This window comes from Oncorhynchus clarkii, chromosome 22 (genome assembly GCF_045791955.1).
Source record: "Oncorhynchus clarkii lewisi isolate Uvic-CL-2024 chromosome 22, UVic_Ocla_1.0, whole genome shotgun sequence".
NCBI classification, from domain to species: domain Eukaryota; kingdom Metazoa; phylum Chordata; class Actinopteri; order Salmoniformes; family Salmonidae; genus Oncorhynchus; species Oncorhynchus clarkii.
The window spans coordinates 20,175,584-20,201,942 of NC_092168.1; the positions used below are offsets into that span (position 1 = coordinate 20,175,584).

The window sequence follows — 26,359 nt, forward strand, 5'->3', positions numbered from 1 at the left end:
TGGCTTGACTGTTGGCTTTATAACATTTAGATCCAATATGGCTCCTAATCATGGCAGTAACATTAGCTGCATTATTCTTGATAAAACAACTAACATAATGACTGCCTGGACAACATTTAGATTCAAGATGACAGCCAGTTGCATCAAAGACACATCCTCACAGTATTACTCCTTATGGAAACTAATAGAGGGGGCCTACCTTCTCTGTCCTGCCTGGGCCTCTGAGGAGGGGGGCTGCACTGGCCTAGACAGGGAGAAAGGGGACCTACAGTAGTCAATATCAGGCAATGCCACAGACACCTAGCAGCACTACACAGCCTCAGCAAAGCACTTACTCAACAAGGACCCAAGTACAGTAATACATTCCCCATCACAGGTATATGGGGAGAGAGGGTATTTAGTTACTACTCCTCTGGTGCAATGTAGGAGATTTGAATTATTCAGTTAGTAATTTATATAGTGGCACCTCTCCTACTAGCTACTTGAAAAAAACAGTATATTCTCTCGCTCCAAAACCATTGTTTTAATTCCTTAGTCTAAGACGTTGGGGAGGGGGGGTGCTAAACTGACATCTGGAATGGTTTTTAAAAAGGGTCATACTATGGATAATTTAGCTATCTGATTTGGAATTTTAAGTCAACTTTAGGTATAATAAAAAATGTAAAGATTGGGATAAAATATAGATTTTGGGCCATTATTACTAAAGCCATAGAACGCATTGAATAACACATTCATAAATGGCAAAAAGGACAGCAAAAAAAAAAAGTCTTCAGAAACAAGGTTTTGAAATGTCTGTCATAAATCTAGGATTCAAATATATATATATATATATATCTGTCATAAATCTAGGATAAAAAAATATATATGTCTGTCATAAATCTAGGATTAAAAATATATATATATATACACATATATGGGCTCCCGAGTGGCGCAGTGGTCTAGGCACTGCATCTCAGTGCAAGAGGCATCACTACCTGGTTCGAATCCAGGCTATATCACATCCGGCCGTGATTGAGAGTCAAATAGGGCGGGCACAATTTGCCCAGCGTCATCTGGGTTAGGCCGGGATAGGCCGTCAATGTAAATAAGAATTTGTTCTTTTAACTGAATTGCCTAGTTAAATAATAATAATTTAAAAAAATATATCTATCTCCGGAGCACACACACACACACACATACATATATACATATATATATAAATAACTCACGCCCTGACCTTAGTTCCTTTTTTATGTCTCCGTTTTAGTTTGGTCAGGGCGTGAGTTGGGGTGGGCATTCTATGTTGTGTATTCTAGGTTTTGTATTTCTGTGTTTGGCCTGGTATGGTTCCCAATCAGAGGCAGCTGTCGATCGTTGTCTCTGATTGAGAACCATACTTAGGCAGCCTGTTTTCCCACTATGGTTTGTGGGTAGTTGTTTTCTGTGTCTTACCATACAGCATTGTTTCGGTTTTCATTTATTATCTTGTTCTTTTGTATTCAGTGTTCGGTTATATTTAATTAAAATATGGATACTTACCACGCTGCGCATTGGTCCGATCTTTCCTACTCCTCCCCAGAAGAGGAGGAAAACCGTTACAGAACTATCCACCAAAAAAGGACCAAGCAGCGTGGTAACCTGGCGCAGAGGGTTCTGGAATCCTGGACTTGGGAGGAGATACTAGAAGGCAAGGGACCCTGGGCACAGGCTGGGGAATATCGCCGCCCCAAGGAAGAACTGGAGGCAGCGAGAGCTGAGCGGCGGCGATTTGAGGTAAGGCAGTGCAACAGGCAAGAGAAGCAGACCCCCCCAAAAAATGTGGGGGGGCACACCGGGAGATTGGCGGAGTCAGGCAATAGACCTAAGCCAACTGGTCAGGCACCATGTTATGCGGTCAAGTGCAAGGTGTCGCCAGTGCGCGCACTATAGGCCAGCCCCCCGCAAATGCCATGCGAGAGTGGGCATCCAGCCAGGGCGTATTGTGCCGGCCCAGCGTTTTTGGTCTCCGGTACTCCGTTTCGGCGCAGGATCGGCTCTGCGTGCTGTGTCTCCGGAGCGCTGGGAGGGTGCAGTGCGTCCTATGCCTGCGCTTCGCACATGCCGGGCGAATGTGGGTATTGAGCCTAAGGGAGAGGTGCGAGTGGTATGCACCAGATCTCCAGTGCTCACCTACAGCCCGATTCAACCTGTGCCTGCACTCTGGAGGGTCCGGGCTAAAGTGGTCATCCAGCCTGGAGGAATGGTGTCGTGGCTGCGCACCAGAGCTCCCCCACAGCCCGGTCCATCCGGTGCCTCCTCCACGCACCAGGCCTCCTGTAGGTCTCCCCAGTTTGGTGGGTCCTGTCTCCTCCCTCCAGGTTCTCCCGTCTGTCCAGAGCTGCCCGGCACTCCGGCGCAGCAGGAGTCGCCCGCCTATTCGGGGCCCACTGCAAGGGTCCACAGTCCGAGGTGCCCACCCAGACCCTCCCCTATGGGTTTAGATTTTGCTTCCGGAGTCCGCACCATTTATTTATTTATTTATTTATTTATTTTTATATATATATACACACACACACACACACACACAGTCACGTCCTGAACTTAGTTCCTTTTTTATGTCTCCGTTTTAGTTTGGTCAAGGCGCGAGTTGGAGTGGGCATTCTGTGTATTCTAGGTTTTGTATTTATGAGTTTGGCCTGGTATGGTTCCCAATCAGAGGCAGCTGTCGATCGTTGTCTCTGATTGAGAACCATACTTAGGCAGCCTGTTTTCCCACTATGGTTTGTGGGTAGTTTTCTGTGTCTGACCATACAGAACTGTTTCGGTTTTCATTTATTTCTCGTTCTTTTGTGTTCGGTTATATTTCATTAAAATAGGGACACTTACCACGTTGCGCATTGGTCTGATCTTTCCTACTCCTCCTCAGAGGAGGAAAACCGTTACACACACACTACACCTACCCATTCAAGAGTTTTTATTTGTACTATTTTCTACATTGTATAATAGTGAAGACATCAAAACTATGAAATAACACATGGAATCATGTAGTAAACAAAAGTGTTAAATCAAAATATATTTGAGATTCTTCAAAGTAGCCACCTTTTGCCTTGATAATAATCTTGGCATTCTCTCAACCAAGCTTCATGAGGTAGTCACCTGAAATGCATTTAAATTAACAGGTGTGCCTGTTAAAAGTTCATTTGTGGAATTGGAGATTTTTGGTTCCAACCGCTGTGTCTTTGTGAGATGCGGTGTGGGTGAACGGATGATCTCTGCATGTGCATTTCTGTAACTCCTTCAAGACTGTTGGAAAAGCATCCAGGTGAAGCTGGTTGAGAAAATGCCAAGAGTGTACAAAGCTGTCATCAAGGCAAAGGGTGGCTATTTGAAGAATCTCATATAAAACATATTTTGATTTGTTTGACACTTTTCTGGTTACAACATGATTGCATTTGTGTTATTTCATAGTGTTGATGTCTTCACTATTATTCTACAATGTAAAAAATAGTAAAAATAAAGAGAACCCCTTAGGTAGGTGTCCAAACATTTGACCACACACACAGAGAGAGAGAGATAGAGAATGCATTCGTTAAGAATTCAGACCCCTTGACTTTTCCCACATTTTGTTACGTTACAGCCTTCTTCTAAAATTGACTAAAATGTTTTTTCCCTAATCAATCTACACACAATACTAATAATAATAATTTATTCAAAACAAAATGACTGAAATCACATTTACATAAGTATTCAGACCCTGTACTTAGTACTTTGTCGAAGCACCTTTGGCAGCAATTACAGCCTTGAGTCTTCTTGGATATAACGCTACAAGCTTGACACACCTGTATTTGGGGAGTTTCTCCCATTCTTCTCTGCAGATCCTCTCAAGCCCTGGCAGGTTGGATGGAGACCGTCGCTGCACAGCTATTTTCAGGTCTCTCCAGAGATGTCCGGGCTCTGGCTTGGCCACTCAAGAACATTCAGAGACTTGTCCCGAAGCCACTCCTGCGTTGTCTTGGCTATGTGCTTAGGGTCGTTGTACTGTTGGAAGGTGAGCCTTCACCCATGTCTGAGATCCTGAGAGCAGGTTTTTATCAAGGATCTCTCTGTACTTTGCTCCATTCATCTTTGCCTCAATTCTGACTAGTCTCCCAGTCCCTACCGCTGAAAAACATCCCCAAACCATGATGCTGCCACCATGTTTCACTGTAGGGATGGTGCCAGATTTCCTCCAGACGTGAAGCTTGGCATTCAGACCAAAGTATTCAATCTTGCTTTTATCAGACCAGAGAATCTTGTTTCTCATGGTCTGAGAGTCTTTAGGTGCCCTTTGGCAAACTCCAAGCGTCTGTCATGTGCCTTTTACTGAGGATTGGCTTCGGTCTGGCCACTCTACAATAAATGCCTGATTGGTGGAGTGCTGCAGAGATGGTTGTCCTTCTGGAAGGTTATCTCATCTCCACAGAGGTACTCTGGATCTCTGTCAGAGTGACCATCAGGTTCTTGGTCACCTCCCTGACAAAGGCCCTTATTCCCCGATTACTCAGTTTGGTCGGGCGGCCAGCTCTAAGAGTCTAAGTGGTGCCAAACTTCTTCCATTTTAGAATGATGGAGGCCACTGTGTTCTTGGGGACCTTCAATGCTGCATAAATGTTTGGGTACCCTTCCCCAGATCTGTGCCTCGACACAATCCTGTCTCAAGAGCTCTACGGATAATTCCTTCGACCTCATGACTTGGTTTTTGCTGACATGCACTGTCAACTGTGGGATCTTACATAGACAGGTGTGTGCCTTTCCAAATCATGTCCAATCAATTTAATTTACCACAGGTGTAGAAACATCAAGGATAATCAATGGAAACAGGAGGCACCTGAGGTCAACTTTGAGTTTCATAGCAAAGGGTCTGAATACTTATTTCTAAAAACATTTTCGCTTTGTCATTTTGGGGTTTGCGTGTAGATATGAGGAACTTTTTTTATTTAATAAATTGAAGAATAAGGATGTAATGTAACAAAGTGGAAAAATTCAAGGGGTTTGAATACTTTCCGTATGTATGTATGTATGTATGTATGTATGTATGTATGTATGTATGTATGTATGTATGTATTTTACACACACACACACACACACACATTAAACCTCTTTTTGGGGGGTAGGCACAAAACTACATTCATACTTTCATTATTTTATTTTACCGGTAACCTTCAGACAAGTCCCGTGACTTCTGGGCGCAATAGAACAAAACGGAGAACACCATCATGTTTGTGTGAATCTCCCCGTTCCATAGAGTGGTTGTTCGTAGGTCAAACCATTTGGATGCTACAGACGTTTTCGTGAAAAGACCTTTCACCCGCAGATGTGAAGTGCGACACTGGCGGATTGAGACGCATCCAATGCCAAACTGATATCTCTAGCTTAAACTGAAATCATTTTATGGACATTTTCTTGTTATGAAACTTATATTCAAATCGACTTTGGGGGGTTAAATACCAGCTTTAGCAGTGGGAGAAAACAGTGAGACAACGATGGCCGTGAACTGGATTACACACACAGAGCACCCACTGCAGTGTCGACAGCATCAAAACAAAGCCACCCCTGTCAAGACTGTGTGCATGTGTGTGTGCAGATGTGAGTGTGTTAGTTTGCAGAGAAATACACCCCGCCACACACAACAGAGCTCACTACATCCTCTTCCTCTCCACACACTTTAACCTTTCATGACTATAACCTGAGCATGTACAGTCGTGGCCAAAAGTTTTGTGAATGAGACAAATATTAATTTCCACAACGTTTGCTGCTTCAGTGTATTTAGATATTTTTGTCAGATGTTACTATGGAATACTGAAGTATAATTACAAGCATTTCATAAGTGTCAAAGGCTTTGATTGACAATTACATGAAGTTGATTCAAAGAGTCAATATTTGCAATATTTTTCAAGACCTCTGCAATCCACCCTGGCATCCTGTCAATTAACTTCTGGGCCACATCCTGACTGATGGCAGCCCATTCTTGCATAATCAATGCTTGGAGTTTGTCAGAATTGGTGGGTTTTTGTTTGTCCACCTGCCTCTTGAGGATTGACCACAAGTTCTCACTGGGATTAAGGTCTGGGGAGTTTCCTGGCCATGGACCCAAAATATCGATGTTTTGTTCCCCGAGACACTTAGTTATCACTTTTGCCTTATGGCAAGGTGCTCCATCATGCTGGAAAAGGCGTTGTTCATCACCAAACTGTTCCTGGATGGTTGGGAGAAGTTGCTCTCGGAGGATGTGTTGGTACCATTCATTATTCATGGCTGTGTTCTTAGGCAAAATTGTGAGTGAGCCCATTCCCTTGGCTGAGAAGCAACCCCACACATGAATGATCTCAGGATGCTTTACTGTTGGCATGACAGAGGACTGATGGTAGCGCTCACCTTGTCTTCTCTGGATGCCCCAAACAATCGGAAAGGGGATTCATCAGAGAAAATTGCTTTACCCCAGTCCTCAGCGGTCCAATCCCTGTACCTTTTGCAGAATATCAGTCTGTCCCTGATGTTTTTCCTGGAGAGAAGTGGCTTCTTTGCTGCCCTTCTTGACACCAGGCCGTCCTCCAAAAGTATTCGCCTCACTGTGTGTGCAGATGCACTCACATCTGCCTGCTGCCACTCCTGAGCAAGCTCTGTACTGGTGGTGCCCCGATCCCGCAGCTGAATCAACTTTAGGAGACGGTCCTGGCGCTTGCTGGACTTTCTTGGATGCCGTGAAGCTTTCTTCACAACGATTGGCTCCGCTCTCCATGAAGTTCTTGATGATCCGATAAATGGTTGATGTTGGTGCAATCTTACTATCAGCAATATCCTTGCCTGTGAAGCCCTTTTTGTGCAAAGCAATGATGATGGCACGTGTTTCCCTTGCAGGTAACCATGGTTGACAAAGGAAGAACAATGATTCCAAGCACCACCCTCCTTTTGAAACTTCCAGTCTGTTATTCGAACTCAATCAGCATGACAGAGTGATCTCCAGCCTTGTCCTCGTCAACACTCACACCTGTGTTAACGAGAGAATCACTGACATGTCAGCTGGTCCTTTTGTGGCAGGGCTGAAATGCAGTGGAAATGTTTTTTTTGGGGGGGGGATTCAGTTCATTTGCAAAGAGGGACTTTGCAATTAATCTGATCACTCTTCATAACATTCTGGAGTATATGCAAATTGTCATCATACAAACTGAGGCAGCAGACTTTGTGAAAATGTATATTTGTGTCATTCTCAAAACTTTTGGCCACGACTGTATACAGTGAAGGATTTATTTTCCCTGAACTGTCACCAAAGTTAGTCATCCCAAATCCCCTGAATCACCAACAGGCTCTAGTCTCGATGCATATAACATTTTCAAAGTTGGCTCATTCTATATTTGCTGTCAGCGGTGTTCTAGGCTATATTTGATGTCAGCAGTGTTCTAGGCTATATTTGCTGTCAGCAGTGTTCTAGGCTATATTTGATGTCAGCAGTGTTCTAGGCTATATTTGATGTCAGCAGTGTTCTAGGCTATATTTGATGTCAGCAGTGTTCTAGGCTATATTTGCTATAAGCACTGTTCTAGGCTATATTTGCTATAAGCACTGTTCTAGGCTATATTTGCTGTCAGAAGTGTTCTCGACTATATTTGCTATGAGCAGTGTTCTCGGCTATATTTTCTAGAAGCACTGTTCTAGGCTATATTTGCTGTCAGCAGTGTTCTAGGCTATATTTGCTGTCAGCAGTGTTCTAGGCTATATTTGCTGTCAGCAGTGTTCTCAGCTATATTTGCTATGAGCAGTGTTCTAGGCTATATTTGCTGTCAGCACTGTTCTAGGCTATATTTGCTGTCAGCAGTGTTCTAGGCTATATTTGCTATAAGCAGTGTTCTAGGCTATATTTGGCCTAAAAGTGGCAGAAGCAGTAAATGGCAACATTCTTCGAAAAAAAAAGAAGTCATATAAAAACCATGACAGTACTGATAGACTGAATGCTTGACTGACACAGTAATTCCGACAAGATAACAGGTAGCCTATTCCTCAACAGTCACTCCCAGTCACTCTCAAGGGTTAAATGCAAACACACAGTAAAGAACATACAATAGCTAGACAAATGTATTGTATTACCACACAATTTCAGGACTTTCGAAGCCCATGAGGTCATTAAATGCTGAAATACTGAAGCAAATATAGGTCACTGGTCTCTAGCCCAAAAAATGTACTATAGTGCAATGGAAAATACTCAGGATGTGCAGCTACTTACCACTGAAATGCGTTGTAATGGAAGTAAACCATACCAAGGCCATATAAAAAGGCAGCATTCTGAAAGAGGGGGAGAAAACAATGAGTGGCAGAAACAGCACCAGAGCACTTATTTCTCAAACATCAATGCTTTTTTTGTTTTTTAAAGATGCCGTGACTGAACAACACTGATTACTCACTCAAGTTTAAACAACATAGACCATAAAACCAACCAGATCCCTAATAACATTAAGTCCTGGTTGAGCAATCTCACTGGAAAGTATCAGAGGCTCAAAGGTCAATGGCTAACACGTAAACATCTCTCTGTGCCAGTTCCCTGTGGGGAGTCTGCGGGGGGTTAATCTGCTGCTCCAGTCACACCTGCCCAGGTAGAGAAACATACCTGGTGAAACAAACCTACACACCTCAACACTGTCACTATATTACTGCACCAGATATGGTTTAGTTAACAGAGACAGAAACAGTAGCCCCCTCATCCCTGAAAGGATTAAAGTGCATTCTACTCTATGTCCATAGGGTAACTGGTAGAGTAGAAGCCCAAATACATACTTCGGTTCATTTCAAATGAGTTCGAAATTCACCTTTCAGGGGTAACTGTTGTGGCCCAGTTTCATATAACAAACTGTAGTAATAGTCAGAACTGAAACCGGTAGAGGTGTTAAATCTCTAACCACATCACCTCCTACTCAGACAAACACACAAATCAAGTGGAAAACCAATTGCACATTCAATACCAATCAGAGGTAAATACTGCACATAACGCCATTCAGAGCGCTTCACTACCAAAACACGAGAGAGAGCGTGAGAAGACTCACTGCACCATCTATGAAGCTTGGACTAAAGAGAGAGCAGGACAGGAAGGAAGGAAGGAACAAACTAATTCTGCTTCCACCAGCCATCAAAAGTGTTAAGTCTAGAAAAAGCTGAGAACAGCTGGGTTTTAGAAAACCCCGTTTTCTAAAACGCAGCTATTCTCAGCTCTTTCTAGACTTAAGGGTGAGAGTGAGACAATCAGTGAGTTGAGAAACAGCGAGGAAGCATAAGTCAGAGTAAGGATGTTTCTGAAAGCCTGTTAGTCTATGCTACATATTCATTCATCTCATGTGCAGTTGAAGTCGGTAGTTTACGTACACTTAGGTTGGAGTCATTAAAACTCGTTTTTCAACCACTCCACAAATTTCTTGTTAACAAACTATAGTTTTGGCAAGTCGGTTAGGACATCTACTTTGTGCATGACACAAGTCATTTTTCCAAAAATTGTTTACAGACAGAATATTTCACTTATAATTCGCTGTATCACAATTCCAGTGGGTCAGAAGTTTACATACACTAAGTTGACTGCCTTTAAACAGCCTGGAAAATTCAAGAAAATTATGTCATGACTTTAGAAGCTTCTGATATCATTTGAGTCAATTGGAGGTATACCTGTGGATGTATTTCAAGGAATACCTTCAAACTCAGTGCCTCTATGCTTGACTTCATTTGAAAATAAAAATAAATCAGCCAAGACATCAGAAAAAAATTGAAGACTCCACAAGTCTGGTTCATCTTTGGGAGCAATTTCCAAATGCCAAAAAGGTACCACGTGCATCTGTACAAACAATAGTACGCCAGTATAAACACCATGGGACCATGCAGCCACCATACCACTGAGGAAGGAGATGCGTTCTGTCTCCTAGAGATGAACATACTTTGGTGCGAGAAGTGCAAATCAATCCCAGAACAGCAGCAAAGGACCTTGTGAAGATGCTGGCGGAAACCGGTACAAAAGTATCTATATCCACAGTAAAATTAGTCCTATAACGACATATCCTGAAAGGCTGCTCAGCAAGGAAGAAGCCACTGCTCCAAACCCGCCATAAAAAAGCCAGACTACGGTTTGCAACTGCACATGGGGACAAAGATCGTACTTTTGGAGAAATGTCCTCTGGTCTGATGAAACAAAAATAGAACTGTTTGGCCATAATGACCATCGTTACATTTGGAGGAAAAAGGGGGAGGCTTGCAAGCTGAAGAACACCATCCCAACTGTGAAGAACAGGGTGGCAGCATCATATTGTGGAGCTGCTTTGCTGTAGGAGTGACTGGTGCACTTCACAAAATAGATGGCATCATGAGGGAGGAAAATTATGTGGATATATTGAAGCAACATCTCAAGACATTAGTCAGGAAGTTAAAGCTTGGTCGCAAATGGGTCTTCCAAATGGACAATGACCCCAAGCATACTTCCAAGGTTGTGCTAAAATGGCTAAGGACAACAAAGTCACGGTGTTAGAGTGGCCATCACAAAGCCCTGACATCAATCCCATAGAAAATTTGTGGGCAGAACTGAAAAAGCATGTGCGAGTAAGGAGGCCTACAAACCTGGCTCAGTTACACCAGCTCTGTCAGGAGGATTGGGCCAAAATTCACCCAACTTATTGTGGGAAGCTTGTGGAAGGCTACTCGAAACGTTTGACCCAAGTTAAACAATTTAAAGGCAATGCTACCAAATACTAATTGAGTGTATGTAAACTTCTGGCCAACTGGGAATGTGATGAAATAAATAAAAGCTGAAATAAATCATTCTCTACTATTATTATTGTGACAGTTCACATTCTTAAAATAAAAGTGGTGATCCTAACTGTCCTAAAACAGGGAATTTTTACTAGGATTAAATGTCAGGAATTGTGAAAAACTGAGTTTAAATGTGTGTGGCTAAGGTGTATGTAAACTTCCAACTTCAACTGTATCTATCCCATGAGAGACAGAGAGACCCAGTTAAGTTCAGTCAATGTTTTAACCATTTCTTCCAGACTGCTCTCCCTCTTAGTTCAACCTGCCATCCTGATCCGGTTTCAGCCCTTCCTTATGCTGGTCTCAAGCCCCAGCCCTCTCTCCCAGCCAGCCCCTAACCCCAGCCCTCTCTCCCAGGCAGCCCCTAACCCCAGCCCTCTCTCCCAGGCAGCCCCTAACCCCAGCCCTCTCTCCCAGGCAGCCCCTGTCCCAGCTCCCTAACCCCAACCCTCTCTCCCAGGCAGCCCCATGTCCCAGCTCCCTAACCCCAGCCCTCTCTCCCAGGCAGCCCCTGTCCCAGCTCCCTAACCCCAGCCCTCTCTCCCAGGCAGCACCCGTCCCAGCTCCCTAACCCCAGCCCAGGATAGATCCTCCAACTCTCTCCCAACTCTGCAGCAGTGAAACCCAACACTATCTGCCCCCATCACTGTCAAACCCCCCCAACACATAATTTCACCCTCCAATGGGCACCACTGCAGACTGAAACTTTAACATCCATCCATCTCTTATCCACCCACACTGGGAACAGAGAGAAGCCACACCACCAGAGAACTGGTGGCTGGCCTGGCTAGGTCAAAATGTCTCACCAAGTTTGACCTATGAGGTGACCCAGCTACTGGAGAACAACTGCCCTTGTCTCCATTCTTTATTATCATCACAGTTGTTTTATGCCAAGAGAACCAGGGGTCATCAGCAGTCAACAGCTAGACGTACTTGGATACATGCTGTTTAAGTAGCAACTCACCTTCCAGTAGTCCGACTGTAAACTGTAGTATCTCTGGTATGCAGATAATGCTGAGAGAGAAAGAGAACAGTTACTGAAGACAAATACAATGGGGTTACAATAAGTTTACATTTCACCATCTCCATAACACAGATTCTTTCCATTCAATCTTGTGGTGCCACTACCTCAAGCAATATTGGACTGAATTTCTGCCCAGGGCATTAAAAGAAACTGTTATTTGAAGTTAACACTCCCAATAAACACGCATTCCAGAAAACACACAAATGAAATGTTAAGAATACTAGAGAGACATCTTCAGTCAACTCCGTCAGACTTTTAGTCATAGAAAGTCTCGAGCCATCTACAGACATTGGCAGTGGAATTGCATAACGGCAGAGGAGAGAATGCTCAGACAATCAAGTGTGACAACAGAGAGCGCAGACCACTCCACATTAGGGGTGTGAACATTTAAATGAAATTGGGATTTTTAACGCTAAGAAAAACCCATAACTGAAGAAAAAAAATAGTGTTTGTTTTTTCACAAAATTCAAATCACAGTGCACTGGTCACAAAACATATTTCCTGTGTTATAACCTAACTAGACGATAGGCTATGAAGACCTGGAGTCAACACTGGGAGTCGACGTGCCAGGAGTGGAGGAATCAATGTTTTTGGAGTCGACGCTCCACCACTACGTTAAAAGTTGGAAAAATGGAAAAGAAAGGCAAGCAACAGCAGCAAAGTCCTGTATGGCAATACTTTGAGAAGTTAAATGAAAAGGAAATACAAACTTTGAGATGTGGAAGTGAGGTACAGTAAAGGTAGTACATGTGCAATGCTTAACCATCTGAAAGGGACGCACCGTGAGACCTAAACCGTTGCTGACAGCAGTGCAGAAGCATTGTGAATTCACGTGGAATTTGATGGATTTCTCTTATCGTTTTAACCAGAAAACCAATAAGTAAATGGCTGTTTAAACGCTAAGAACATTTTTACATTTCTTACATCCCTACTCCACATACAAACATGACAGTCTAGTATATCCTTTCCTAGTCTTTTTGTACGTGGTTTCTGGAGATTAAGAGCAAAGGCGTGTAGTCTTGCTGGCGGATGCTGCTGCTTTAAATCCCAATGTCAAAATACTACATTCTGCCAAACATACAATTACAAAAGCATTGCTGTTACATTAAGGACAAAACTAAAAGGGCTGCAGTAGCCTAAATTGATTTGCTGAATGTCAGCTGCAATTAAGACATTTACAGCAAATTGGTACAGCTTCAATTCAGGATGTGATCTGTCAATCAACTCAAGTGTGTGTGTGTGTGTGTGTGTGTGTGTGTGTGTGTGTGTGTGTGTGTGTGTGTGTGCATGCATGCATGTTCACCTTTTGGATAGTCCTGCAGGAGGAGGTTGAAGTGGCCCAGCTGGCAGAACATCTCTGGCTCTACCTTCCCTTCTGCCTTCAGGATGGCAGAGTCATAGCAGCTTACAGCCTGGAGAGAGATGGGAGAGGAAGGTTACATTTGAATCATTTCAACACCCCTTAGCCTATTAGACAGTGGCCTAAGGAAGGTTCACAACTTTTAGAAATCCACACCTAAATCTAGGCCTAAGTCTCCACAAAAAAAAAAACTTCCGTAATGCCAAGAAATAGTGATGATTGCAAGAGGAACTTCAAAACTATAACAGCCATCTAATCATTTACAAAGAGCAACACGCAAGTCCATCGCCTAGCTTGAATATCACTGAACCATATGATTGATCCTCTCATAGAATAGATACAGGTATATGGCAGAGGTTGACCCAGACACACATAGCAAACGGATGTCTTTTTCAGCGGCCACACAAATCTTCCAGATAGTTAGAACCACAGAAAATGGAAGAGGGAAGTGAGTGTGTTTGTTTGTACCCAGTTTTGCTGAGTGCCAAATGAGAGAGTAGCTCCTAGAAAACGGCCAGTGTGCTAGAGGCTGGAGCCTCACTGGGTGAATAGGAAGGAAGCGCAACACAAGCTTATCATCATCACCAGGACATAGCCTCGCCACTCTGCCCAAAGCATGTCATAGAACGAGAGCAGTCTGCCTAAGCCATTTCAAAACATTAAAATCCTCCAACTTGATATGAAAACGACATTTGCATTCATTAGATTTGTTATCCCGGTGCAGGAGCAACTGTATTCCAGGAACCTAGAGTAAAGCTGTGTTTATGTGCTCCTCCTTTAACCCAACATGTCCAGCGTCCACTGACACTGCAGAGCAGGTACTGTATTGACTAGGGAGTAGAGGTCGACCGATTAACCTGATGAGTGTAGGCGGCAGTATTTTGATGTTTGGATGAAAAATGAAACTGCCTATTTCTCAGGCCCAGAATATAGAATATGCATATAAATTGTCAGATTAGGATAGAAAACACTCAACTTTCCAAAACTGTCAAAATATTGTCTGTGAGTATAACAGAACTGATATTGCAGGCGAAAAACTGGGGAAGATCCAACCAGGAAGTGCTATTTTTCCTGAAACCTCTCTATTCCATTGCATGCCTTCCCTCCATTTAAAAGGGATATCAACCAGACTTTCCCTATGGCTTCCACATAGTGTGAACAGTCTTTAGACATAGTTTCAGGCTTTTATTCTGAAAAATGAGCGAGAACGATCACATTGCGTCTGTGGATGGCTGGGTGCCAGCAGAGTTTTGCATGCGCAACAGCTTGGAGCAGACATTTTCTCTCTCTCTCCTATTGAAAAAGCTACGGTCCGGTTGAAATATTATCGATTATTTATTGTAAAAACAACCTGAGGTTTGATTATTTAAAAAAGTTTGACATGTTTCTACAAATTTTACAGATACTATTTGGAATTTTCGTCTGCCCGTCATGACCTGCACGAGCCTGTGGATTTCTGAACAAAACGCACCAACCAAATGGAGGTTTTTGGATATAAAAATAATCTTTATCGAACAAAAGGAACATTTATTGTGTAACTGAGAGTCTTGTGAGTGCAAACATCCGAAGATCATCAAAGGTAAGCGATTCATTTTATTGCTTTTCTGACTTTCGTGACCAATCTACTTGGCTGCTAGCTGTTTGTAATGTTTTGTCTGCTGAGAGATGTCCTAACATAAACGCTTGGATAGCTTTTGCTGTAAAGCTTTTTTGAAATCTGACACGCCAGGTAGGTTAACAACAGGCTAAGCTGTGTTTTGCTATATTGCACTTGTAATTTCATGAACATTTTATATTTTTAGAAATGTAATTTGAATTTGGCGCTCTGCAACTCAGCGGATGTTGACGAAAATGATCCCGGTAACGGGTTGGGTGCGCCAAGAAGTTATCGGAATGGCCGATTAATTACGGCCAATTTCAAGTTTTCATAACAATCGGAAATCAGTATTTTTGGACGCCGATTTTGCAGATTGTTTATTATATTTACACCTTTATTTAACTAGGCAAGTCAGTTAAGAACACATTCTTATTTTCAATGACAGCCTAGGAACGGTGGGTTAACTGCCTTGTTCAGGGGCAGAACGACAGATTTTTACCTTGTCAGCTCTGGGATTCAATCTTGCAACCTTACGGTTAACTAGTCCAACGCTCTAACCACCTGCCTCTCATTGCACTCCACGAGGAGCCTGCCTGTTACGCAAATGCAGTAGAAGCCAATGTAAGTTGCTAGCTAGCATTAAACTTATAAAAAACAATCAATCAATCATAATCACTAGTTATAACACATGGTTGATGATATTACTCGTTTATCTAGCGTGTCCTGCGTTGCATATAATCGATGCAACGCAGGGGGATGATTTAACAAAAGTGCATTTGCGAAAAAAGCACAATCGTTGCACGACTGTACCTAATCATAAACACCAATGTCTTTCTTAAAATCAATACACAGAGGTATATATTTTTTAATCTGCATATTTTGGCTAAAAGAAATCCAGGTTAGCATGCATTATTAACCAGGTGAAATTGTGTCACTTCTCTTGCGTTCATTGCACGCAGAGTCAGGGTATATGCAACAGTTTGGGCAGCCTGGCTCATTGCGAACTAATTTGCCAGAATTTTACATAATTATGACATAACATTGAAGGTTGTACAATGTAACAGGAATATTTAGACTTAGGGATGCCACGCGTTAGATAAAATGCAGAACGGTTCCCTATTTCACTGAAATAATAAATGTTATGTTTTTGAAATTATAGTTTCCGGATTCGACCATATTAATGACCAATGGCTCGTATTTGTGTGTTATTATGTTATAACTAAGTCTATGATTTGATAGAGCAGTCTGACTGAGCGGTGGTAGGCACCAGCAGGCTCGTAAGCATTCATTCAAACGGCACTTTCGTGCGTTTTGCCAGCAGCCGTTGCAAGCACAGCGCTGTTTATGACTTCAAGCCTATCACCCTAATGGCTGGTGACACCGATGTGAAATGGCTAGCTAGTTAGCAGGGTGCGCGCTAATAGCGTTTCAAACGTCACTCGCTCTGAGACTTGGAGTGGTTGTTCCCCTTGCTCTGCATGGGTAACGCTGCTTCGAGTGTGGCTGTTGTCGATGTGTTCCTGGTTCGAGCCCAGGTAGCGGCGAGGAGAGGGATGGAAGCTATACTGTTACACTGGCAATACTAAAGTGCCTATAAGAACATCCAATAGTCAAAGGTACAGTGGGGAGAACAAGTATTTGATACACTGCCGATTTTGCAGATTTTCCTACTTACAAAGCATGTAGAGGTCTGTAATTTTTATCATAGGTACACTTCAACTGTGAGAGACGGAATCTAAAACAAAAATCCAGAAAATCACATTGTATGATTTTTTAGTAATTCATAGAATTCTGTGAATAACACTTGTATCTTTTATCAATGTTTATTATGAGTATTTCTGCAAAATCACCGGATGTGTTGGAATCAAAACATTACTGCACGTAACTCGCCAATGTACACTGAGAGTTTTGGATATAAATATGCACATTATCGAACAAAACATACATGTATTGTGTAACATGATGTCCTATGAGTGTCATCTGATAAACATCACCAAAGGTTAGTGATTAATTTTATTGTAACGGTTTTTGTCGTCTGAAGAGGAATCGGACCAAAGCGCAGCGTGGTAAGTGTTCATGATTTTTATTTACACTGAACACTAAACAAAAATAACAAAGCGAATAACCGAAACAGTCCTGTAAGGTGCAAAACACTAGCTCTAAGGTCAGGGCGTGACATTTATCTATATTTCTGTATTTTTGTGACTCTTATCTTTGGCTGGAAAAATGGCTGTTTTTTTGACCTAACATATTTTGTGCTTTCGCTGTAAAGCATTTTTTAAATCAGATACGATGGGTAGATTAACAATAAGTTTCTCTTTCTTTTGCTGTTTAGGACTTGTTAACGTGTGAAAGTTACATATTTCAAAAAAATATTTTGGAATTTCGCACGCTGCCCTTTCAGTGGAATGTTGTCGAGGGGTTCCGCTAGCGGAACGCCTGCCCTAGAAAGGTTCAAAGTAGAGGTCGACCGATTTAAGATTTTTCAGCGCCGATACCGATTATTGAAGGATCAAAAAAGCCGATACCGATTAATCAGACAATTTTTTTAAGTGTATTTGTAATAATGACAATTTCAACCATACCGAATGAACACTTATTTTAACTTAATATAATACATCAATAAAATCAATTTAGCCTCAAGTAAATAATGAAACATGTTCAATTTGGTTTAAATAATGCAAAAACAAAGTGTTGGAGAAGAAAGTAAAAGTGCAATATGTGCTATGTAAGAAATCTAACGTTTCAGTTCCTTGCTCAGAACATGAGAACATATGAAAGCTGGTGGTTGCTTTTAACAGGAGTCTTCAATATTCCCAGGTAAGAAGTTTTAGGTTGTAGGAATTATAGGACTATTTCCCTCTATACCATTTGTATTTCATTAACCTTTGACTATTGGATGTTCTTATAGGCACTTTAGTATTTCCAGTGTAACAGTATAGCTTCCGTCCCTCTCCTTGCCCCTACCTGGGCTTGAACCAGCAACACAACGACAATTAGCGCGCGCTAACTAGCTAGCCATTTCACTTCGGTTACACGAGCCTCATCTCGGGAGTTGATCGGCTTGAAGTCATAAACAGCGCAATGCTTGACGCACAACGAAGAGCTGCTGTCAAAACGCACAAAAGTGCTGATGGAATTAATATTTACGCGCCTGCTTCTGCCTACCACTGCTCAGTCAGATACTTAGATACTTGTATGCTCAGTCAGATTATATGCAACGCAGGACATGCTAGATAATATCTAGTAATATCATCAACCATGTGTAGTTAACTAGTGATTATGATTGATTGTTTTTTATAAGATACATTTAATGCTAGCTAGCAACTTACCTTGGCTTACTGCATTCGCGTAACAGGCAGTCTCCTTGTGGAGTGCAACGAGAGAGAGGCAGGTTGTTATTGCGTTGGACGAGTTAACTGTAAGGTTGCAAGATTGGATCCCCCGAGCTGACAAGGTGAAAATCTGTCGTGCTGCCCCTGAACAAGGCAGTTAACCCACCATTCCTATAGACTTCTTTTGCAAAGAGAATCCTACTGGATATTCCGATTGGAAACCATGTCTCCAAAGGGGCATAATGAGGACTTTCCCAATAGCCATTTCCTGGGAACACCATCTGATTCATGTATCATTATGACAGCCACTGTTGGGTATTGCAACATACGTTTTGTTTACCTGATTTGAATGGTTATACCAGGTATAATGTTCACACAATCAATGTCTCAATTGTTTCAAGGTTTAAAAACCTGTCTTTAACCTGTATCCTCCACTTAAATCCACTTCAATCAGTGTAGATTAACAAGTGACATGATTAAGGGATCATAGCTTTCACCTGGATTCACCTGGTCAGTCTGTCATGGAAAGAGCTTGTTTTGTACACTACGTGTATATTGTTTTTGCGTTGCCCCTTTCAACTTAAATATGTAAATAAAATAAAAACGCCCTAATTAGTGCTTGTCTTATGTCTATAAATATGGGTGTGGTAAACTTCCTGTTAAATGACCTGACAAAGATCCTAGCAGGGTGGAAACGTTGTCTGTTTATTAATAAAAGGTATGTGGTGGAGCTTATGAGTGTGCAGGCTTCATTTATTTTACACTGAACAAATATATATTTCACATGACTGGGAATACAGATATGCATCTATTGGTCACAGATACCTTAATAAAAAGGTAGGGGCGTGGATCAGAAAACCAGTCAGTATCTGGTGTGACCACCATTTACCTCATACAGCGCGACATCTCCTTCGCATAGAGTTGATCAGGCTGTTGATTGTGGCCTGTGGAATGTTGTCCCACACAATGGCTGTGCGAAGTTGCTGGATATTGGAGGGAACTGGAGCCGTCTGTCGTAAACGTTGATCCAGAGCATCCCAAACAGGCTCAAGGGGTGACATATCTGGTCAGTAAGAACTGGGACATTTTCAGCTTCCAGCAATTGTGTACAGATCCTTGCGATATGGGGCTGTGCATTATCATGAAACATGAGGTGATGGCGGCAGATGAATGGCACGACAATGGGCCTCGGGATCTCGTCACGGTATCTCTGTGCATTCAAATTTCCATCGACAAAATGCAATTGTGTACGTTGTCCCGTAATGCCTGCCATACCATAACCCCACCATGGGGCACTCTGTTCACAATGTTGACATCAGCAAACCACAGATTATTTTGACCACATGTCTGCCTGCAAGCGGAACATCTTTGCAAGTGTGTGAGTGTTTAGGCTACCTGCCCCTTCCAAGCATAGGCTACTGTACTGACGTTACAAAGTGATTCAGAAGACGGGGAGAGAGATTGTTTAATTAGCTAGAGAAGAATGAACTTATTCAATGCTAATTAATGATACTGTAGGCCTAGTTGTCACACGTGTCACTTTAGACTCATTAACTACAAAAACCTTGTTATCTAGCTAGCTCAAAGGACATTCAAAGTTCTTCCATAGAAGTTGCTCCTCCTAGGTATAATTATGTGGACCTAATTCAGATAATCTGTCAGAACAAAATGCCCAGCGCTTCAAGCCTCTTCCTCAACCCTCGCTCGCCCTCTTCCCACCTGCAACATTTTTGTCACATTTTGCGCCATAGGCTAGTGTAGCCTATCACGCATGTAAACAACTAGCTTGCCTACTCTATCCACACTGATTGGTGAAGTAATTGAATTAGCTAAATGTAAAACAATATATATAATTAACCTGGTGGATTTCACAGCTTAAAAAAGGAACCGAAAGAAGATGTGTTTTATATTTTGGGGGTTCGAACCGGTTCAGCACTTTATTTTGCTGGTACGAACAGTGGAGTGGAACAAAACAAAAAACAATTAGTGGTTCTGTTAAGATCTAAACCATTATGAAATAATTTAGGTTCCAACCTCTGCTTTAAGCACAGTGGTCCCCCAGCCAACCCTGGTCCTGGAGAGCTATGTGGTGGCAGGCTTTTGTTCGAGCCCAATAATAAACACACACCCAGGTTTAGTATTCAAACATCTGCCAAATGTCCAAACAAAGAGTGTACAGTACTAGGGTTGAATGGCGGGAACCCGGTTACCGAGATTTACCGCCCAAAACGACTCCCTTTTCCCAGGATAAATAACAGCGAGAAACTGGTAAATTATAATAAATTATTTATATGAACAGCATTGCGTGAAATGGAACTGTTAAATTACATGCCATGTCTAAATCTGGCTTCTCTATGGCCTCTGCATGATGAATCACCACTCAGGGTGGGGACAAAGAGACCATCTCAGAATGGAGCGCAATTCACACTTCATGTGTAGACCTAGCATCTCATCATGGCAACTTTTTCTTGTGACAGGTAGGCCTACATTCGCTTCAACATAGTCTACGATACAGTAATATAAAGACTGAATAAGCGTCTAATTTACCCATCTCCATCTGGCTTTTGGGGGTCACCTTGTTTTGTAATTAAGGAATTATATTTTTTTGTATTGCAACTGCAGTTTTAGAAAAGCCTGTCACTTGAATATCGTTGCTGTAATATCAGTGCACGCGCGAGCACTCTCACAGCATGTCTCTCCATCAACTCCTTTGAAATCTCATCCAGAGTTTCAAGTTCCTTAACAAACTATCATTGTCCAAACACACCAAGACAGTCATGAAGAGGGCACAACGCTTCTTGCCCCTCAGGAGACTGAAAATATGTGTCAGGGGTCCCAGATCCTCAAAACGTTCTACAGCTGCACCATCGATACCATACTGACCGGTTGCATCACCGCCTGATATGGAAACTGCTCTGCATCTGACCGTAAGGCGCTACAGAGGGAAGTGCGTACACCCCAACACATTACTGGGGCCAAGCCTTCTGACACCCAGGACCTACAGTGCCTTGCGAAAGTATTCGGCCCCCTTGAACTTTGCGACCTTTTTGCCACATTTCAGGCTTCAAACATAAAGATGTAAAACTGTATTTTTTTGTGAAGAATCAACAACAAGTGAGACACAATCATGAAGTGGAACGACATTTATTGGATATTTCAAACTTTTTTAACAAATCAAAAACTGAAAAATTGGGCGTGCAAAATTATTCAGCCCCTTTACTTTCAGTGCAGCAAACTCTCTCCAGAAGTTCAGTGAGGATCTCTGAATGATCCAATGTTGACCTAAATGACTAATGATGATAAATACAATCCACCTGTGTGTAATCAAGTCTCCGTATAAATGCACCTGCACTGTGATAGTCTCAGAGGTCCGTTAAAAGCGCAGAGAGCATCATGAAGAACAAGGAACACACCAGGCAGGTCCGAGATACTGTTGTGAAGAAGTTTAAAGCCGGATTTGGATACAAAAAGATTTCCCAAGCTTTAAACATCCCAAGGAGCACTGTGCAAGCGATAATATTGAAATGGAAGGAGTATCAGACCACTGCAAATCTACCAAGACCTGGCCGTCCCTCTAAACTTTCAGCTCATACAAGGAGAAGACTGATCAGAGATGCAGCCAAGAGGCCCATGATCACTCTGGATGAACTGCAGAGATCTACAGCTGAGGTGGGAGACTCTGTCCATAGGACAACAATCAGTTGTATATTGCACAAATCTGGCCTTTATGGAAGAGTGGCAAGAAGAAAGCCATTTCTTAAAGATATCCATAAAAAGTGTTGTTTAAAGTTTGCCACAAGCCACCTGGGAGACACATCAAACATGTGGAAGAAGGTGCTCTGGTCAGATGAAACCAAAATTGAACTTTTTGGCAACAATGCAAAACGTTATGTTTGGCGTAAAAGCAACACAGCTCATCACCCTGAACACACCATACCCACTGTCAAACATGGTGGTGGCAGCATCATGGTTTGGGCCTGCTTTTCTTCAGCAGGGACAGGGAAGATGGTTAAAATTGATGGGAAGATGGATGGAGCCAAATACAGGACCATTCTGGAAGAAAACCTGATCTGCAAAAGACCTGCAAAAGACCTGAGACTGGGACCGAGATTTGTCTTCCAACAAGACAATGATCCAAAACATAAAGCAAAATCTACAATGGAATGGTTCAAAAATAAACATATCCAGGTGTTAGAATGGCCAAGTCAAAGTCCAGACCTGAATCCAATCGAGAATCTGTGGAAAGAACTGAAAACTGCTGTTCACAAATGCTCTCCATCCAACCTCACTGAGCTCGAGCTGTTTTGCAAGGAGGAATGGGAAAAATGTCAGTCTCTCGATGTGCAAAACTGATAGAGACATACCCCAAGCGACTTACAGCTGTAATTGCAGCAAAAGGTGGCGCTACAAAGTATTAACTTAAGGGGGCTGAATAATTTTGTACGCCCAATTTTTCAGTTTTTGATTTGTTAAAAAAGTTTGAAATCCAATAAATGTCGTTCCACTTCATGATTGTGTCCCACTTGTTGTTGATTCTTCACAAAAAAATACAGTTTTATATCTTTCTGTTTGAAGCCTGAAATGTGGCAAAAGGTCGCAAAGTTCAAGGGGGCCGAATACTTTCGCAAGGCACTGTATTGGAGTCCCATGCAGTAAAAGCGAGACAGGAATAGCTTGCTGGACAATTTTCTTACCATTTCTTATAGAAATAGACTATTCAAAGTTAAATACAGCAGCCAATAGATCTCACAGGTAGTTTGAAAGAAGGCCTGGGAGGGGGCTTAGGGGCCATAGGTGCCTGTACCGTACTGGCCTGAAGTCCTCGGAGAGGACAAAGAAATAAAAAAATATACACACACGGTTTGGATACACCTACTCATTCAAGGGTTTTTCTATATTTTTTACTATTTTATACATTGTAGAATAATAGTGAATCAAATCAAACTTTATTTGTCACATGCTCCATATACAAGAAGTGGATACTTTTATTTTATTTATTTCACCAGGTAGGCCAGTTGAACAAGTTCTCATTTACAACTGTGATCTGGCCAAGATAAAGCAAAGCAGTGCAACAAAAACAACAACACAGAGTTACACATGGGATAAACAAGTGTAGGCTTCACCGTGAAATGCTAACTTACAAGCCCTTAACCAACATTGCAGTTCAAGAAGAAAATATTTACCAAGCAGGCTAAAAAAAAAAGTAATAATAAAAGGTAACACAATAAGAATAACGTGGCTATATACAAGGGGCACCGGTATCGAGTCAGTGTGCAGGGCAGGGGTACAGGCTAGTTGAGGTAATCTGTACATGTAGGTGGGGGCGAAGTGACTACATAGGTAACAAACAAACAGCGAGTAGCAGCAGTGTACAAAGGGGGTGGTGGGGGGGGGGTTCTAAGCTGCCGGTTTGGGGGTAGATGCTGCCGTCTCTGAAAATTGTATGGGCTTTCCTCAGACACCGCCTATTATATAGGTCCTGGATGGCAGGATGTACTGGGCCTTACGGTCAGATGCCGAGCAGTTGCCAAACCAGGCAGTGATGCAACTCTCGATGGTGCAGCTGTAGAACCTTTTGAGGATCTGGGGGCCCATGCCAAATCTTTTCAGTCTCCTGAGGGGGAAAAGGTTTTGTCGTCCCCTCTTCATGACTGTCTTGGTATGTTTGGACCATGATAGTTTGTTGGTGATGTGGACACCAAGGAACTTGAAACTCTCAACCCACTCCACTACAGCCCCGCCGATGTGAACGGGGGGCCTGTTCGGCCCGCCTTTTCCTGTAGTCCACGATCAGCTCCTTTGTCTTGCTCACATTGAGGGAGAGGTTGTTATTCTGGCACCACACTGACAGTTCTCTGACCACCTCCCTATAGGCCGTCTCATCGTTGTCAGTGATCAGGCCTACCACTGTTGTGTCGTCAGCAAACTTAATGACGGTGTTGGAGTCGTGTTTGGCAACCGTTGTGAGTGAACAGGGAATACAGGAGGGGACTAAGTACACACTCCTGAGGGGTCCCAGTGTTGAGGATCAGCATGGCAGACGTGTTTTTGTCTACTCTTACCACCTGGGGCGGCCCGTCAGGAAGTCCAGGATCCAGTTGCAGAGGGAGGTGTTTAGTCCCAGGGTCCTTAGTTTAGTGATGAGCTTCGTGGGCACTACAGTACCTCCAACCACCTCCCCAAATATGCCCTAATAAAGGTTAGCCTACATGAAGCTTACCCCTTCTGCCTGTCCATCCATTGGCATGAAGAACCTAAAAAAATTAAAGAGTTCCTCTCTATAATAGGAACTAGTGCATACATGGTACGGTACAGTAACCAAACAAATCTTTCCAATTTAAGGCAACCCTTTTCTTCTCTACCTCTCTTTATGGAGCGGGTCCAGAGCAAACACTAGCGCTCTGTTTTCTCTCCTTAATTATCAGCTAAAAGCATGCCATGTGTCGAAGCCAAGAGGAGAGGGTTTAAATAAAAGGGGAAAAAAGAGGAAGGTTCCGTGTCGTGCTGGCTGGATCCCCAGTGGTCCGAATTCCCTTAAGTGACATGTTTTTAGTTTCAGCAGCAGCAGAAGCATAGCTCTCTCTGCTCTGCATCAGCAACATTTCTACTCATTATATCAGACATTATTCATAACATCAAAGTCTCACAGAGTGACTCATTACCTAACCAGTCAAATAAATATGAATGTACCAGTGTTGCATTATGAAGATGACAGAGTTAGGTTAATGGTTTTCAACTTGGTTAATTGACTAAACAAAATCCCAGAATACATATACAAAAAGGAGAAGTACACCAGAAAGTAACAGGCCTACGCCTGTGTCTTTCATCAGCCATGCGTCTATACATAGTAGTGTGGGGTAAACCGGTGGTCCACAAACCTCCCTTCCCCCCGACTATCTGTGACCACACTGGATATTATTTGAGCTTTTCGCAGTTATATGATGGTGCAAGTCCAAAGTGAATGGGACATGTTCATATATCTATCACAAACACACAAAAATGACTGCAAAGAGTAGTTCATATAAAGACGCCTCTTTTCAAAACAAAGTGCTTAGCGCGTGTATAGTCGGTGGGTGAGCTAGCTGGCCCCAAGTGTCCCACCAATAAGAGCTCGAGCTCTGACATAATACTCGTCTGCTGCAGAACTAATCTTGGATTTGTTTCTTAAAATGTATGACATATGGTGGCGACTGGAGAATCAAAAGGGTAAAAAAAAATACTACTTTGGTTGGGGTTGTGGTGATAGCCACATGTTGATGACACACTGGAGACGTAGCTAGCTAAGGTTGTAGCTAGCTAAGGTTGTAGCTAGCTAAGGTTGTAGCTAGCTAAGGTTGTAGCTAGCTATAACCTTATCTAGCCTGTTTAGCCAGATACCTACTGATCCCTAGTGCAGTGGTGTAAAGTACTTAAGTAAAAATACTTGGAAGTACTATTTAAGTAGTTTTTGGGGTTGTTGGTATCTGTACTTTACTATTCCTTTACTACATTCCTAAAGAAAATAATTTACTTTCTACTCCATACATTTTCCCTGACACCCAAAAGTATGTTACATTTTGAATGCTTAGCAGGACAGGAAAATTGTCCAATTCACACACTTATCAAGAGAACATCCCTGGTCGTCCCTACTGCCGCTGATCTGGCAGACTCACTAAACATAAATGCTTAATTTGTAAATTATGCCTGAGTGTCTAAGTGTGTCCCTGGCTACCTGTAAATAAAAATAAAAATTGTGCTGTCTGGCTTGCTTAATGTAATGTAAGGAATTTGAAATTTATACTTTTGATACTTACGTATATTTTAGCAATTCAATTTACTTTTGATACTTAAGTCTATTTTAAACCGAATACTTTTAGACTTTTACTCAAGTAACGTTAGTATATTACTGGGTGACTTTCACTTTTGCGTGAACCATTTTCTATTAAGTTAACGTTATCTTTACTTTTACTCAAGTATGACAATTGGTACTTTTTCCACCACTGGTGGCTAACGTTAGTTAATGTTACATTACACAAACTACCGACGGATAATGGAAACAGCAGCGAAAAACAAAACGTTTTTTGTTACTCATCTTGCTTCAATGCTTAGCAGTTAAATAATATCATGCTAATATATTACATTTAGTTTATATATATATATATATATATATATATATATATATATATATATATATATATATATATATATATATATATATATATATAGTAGACAACGTAGCTTGCTAGCTTTATATGGACTAGCTAGCTAACGTTAGTTAGCCAACTCCTCTCCCA

The 26,359-nt window shown here is 42.2% G+C and overlaps 1 protein-coding gene across 3 annotated transcripts in view; it reads right to left on the bottom strand.

Moving 5' to 3' along the window:
- The window catches only part of LOC139380540 (lysine (K)-specific demethylase 6A), a 94,928-nt gene that overhangs the window by 67,097 nt on the left and 1,472 nt on the right, over positions 1 to 26,359 (bottom strand). The window contains exons 3-6 of one of the 3 annotated variants that reach the window (XM_071123287.1): positions 13,098 to 13,206; positions 11,735 to 11,784; positions 8,216 to 8,274; positions 200 to 244 (exon numbers count right to left, since the gene is read on the bottom strand). In XM_071123287.1, the coding sequence (XP_070979388.1) occupies positions 200 to 244; positions 8,216 to 8,274; positions 11,735 to 11,784; positions 13,098 to 13,206 (263 nt within the window). Of the gene's footprint in view, positions 1 to 199; positions 266 to 8,215; positions 8,275 to 11,734; positions 11,785 to 13,097; positions 13,207 to 26,359 lie in introns of all 3 variants that reach the window. The other 2 variants (XM_071123286.1, XM_071123288.1) reach the window with 2 other exon arrangements.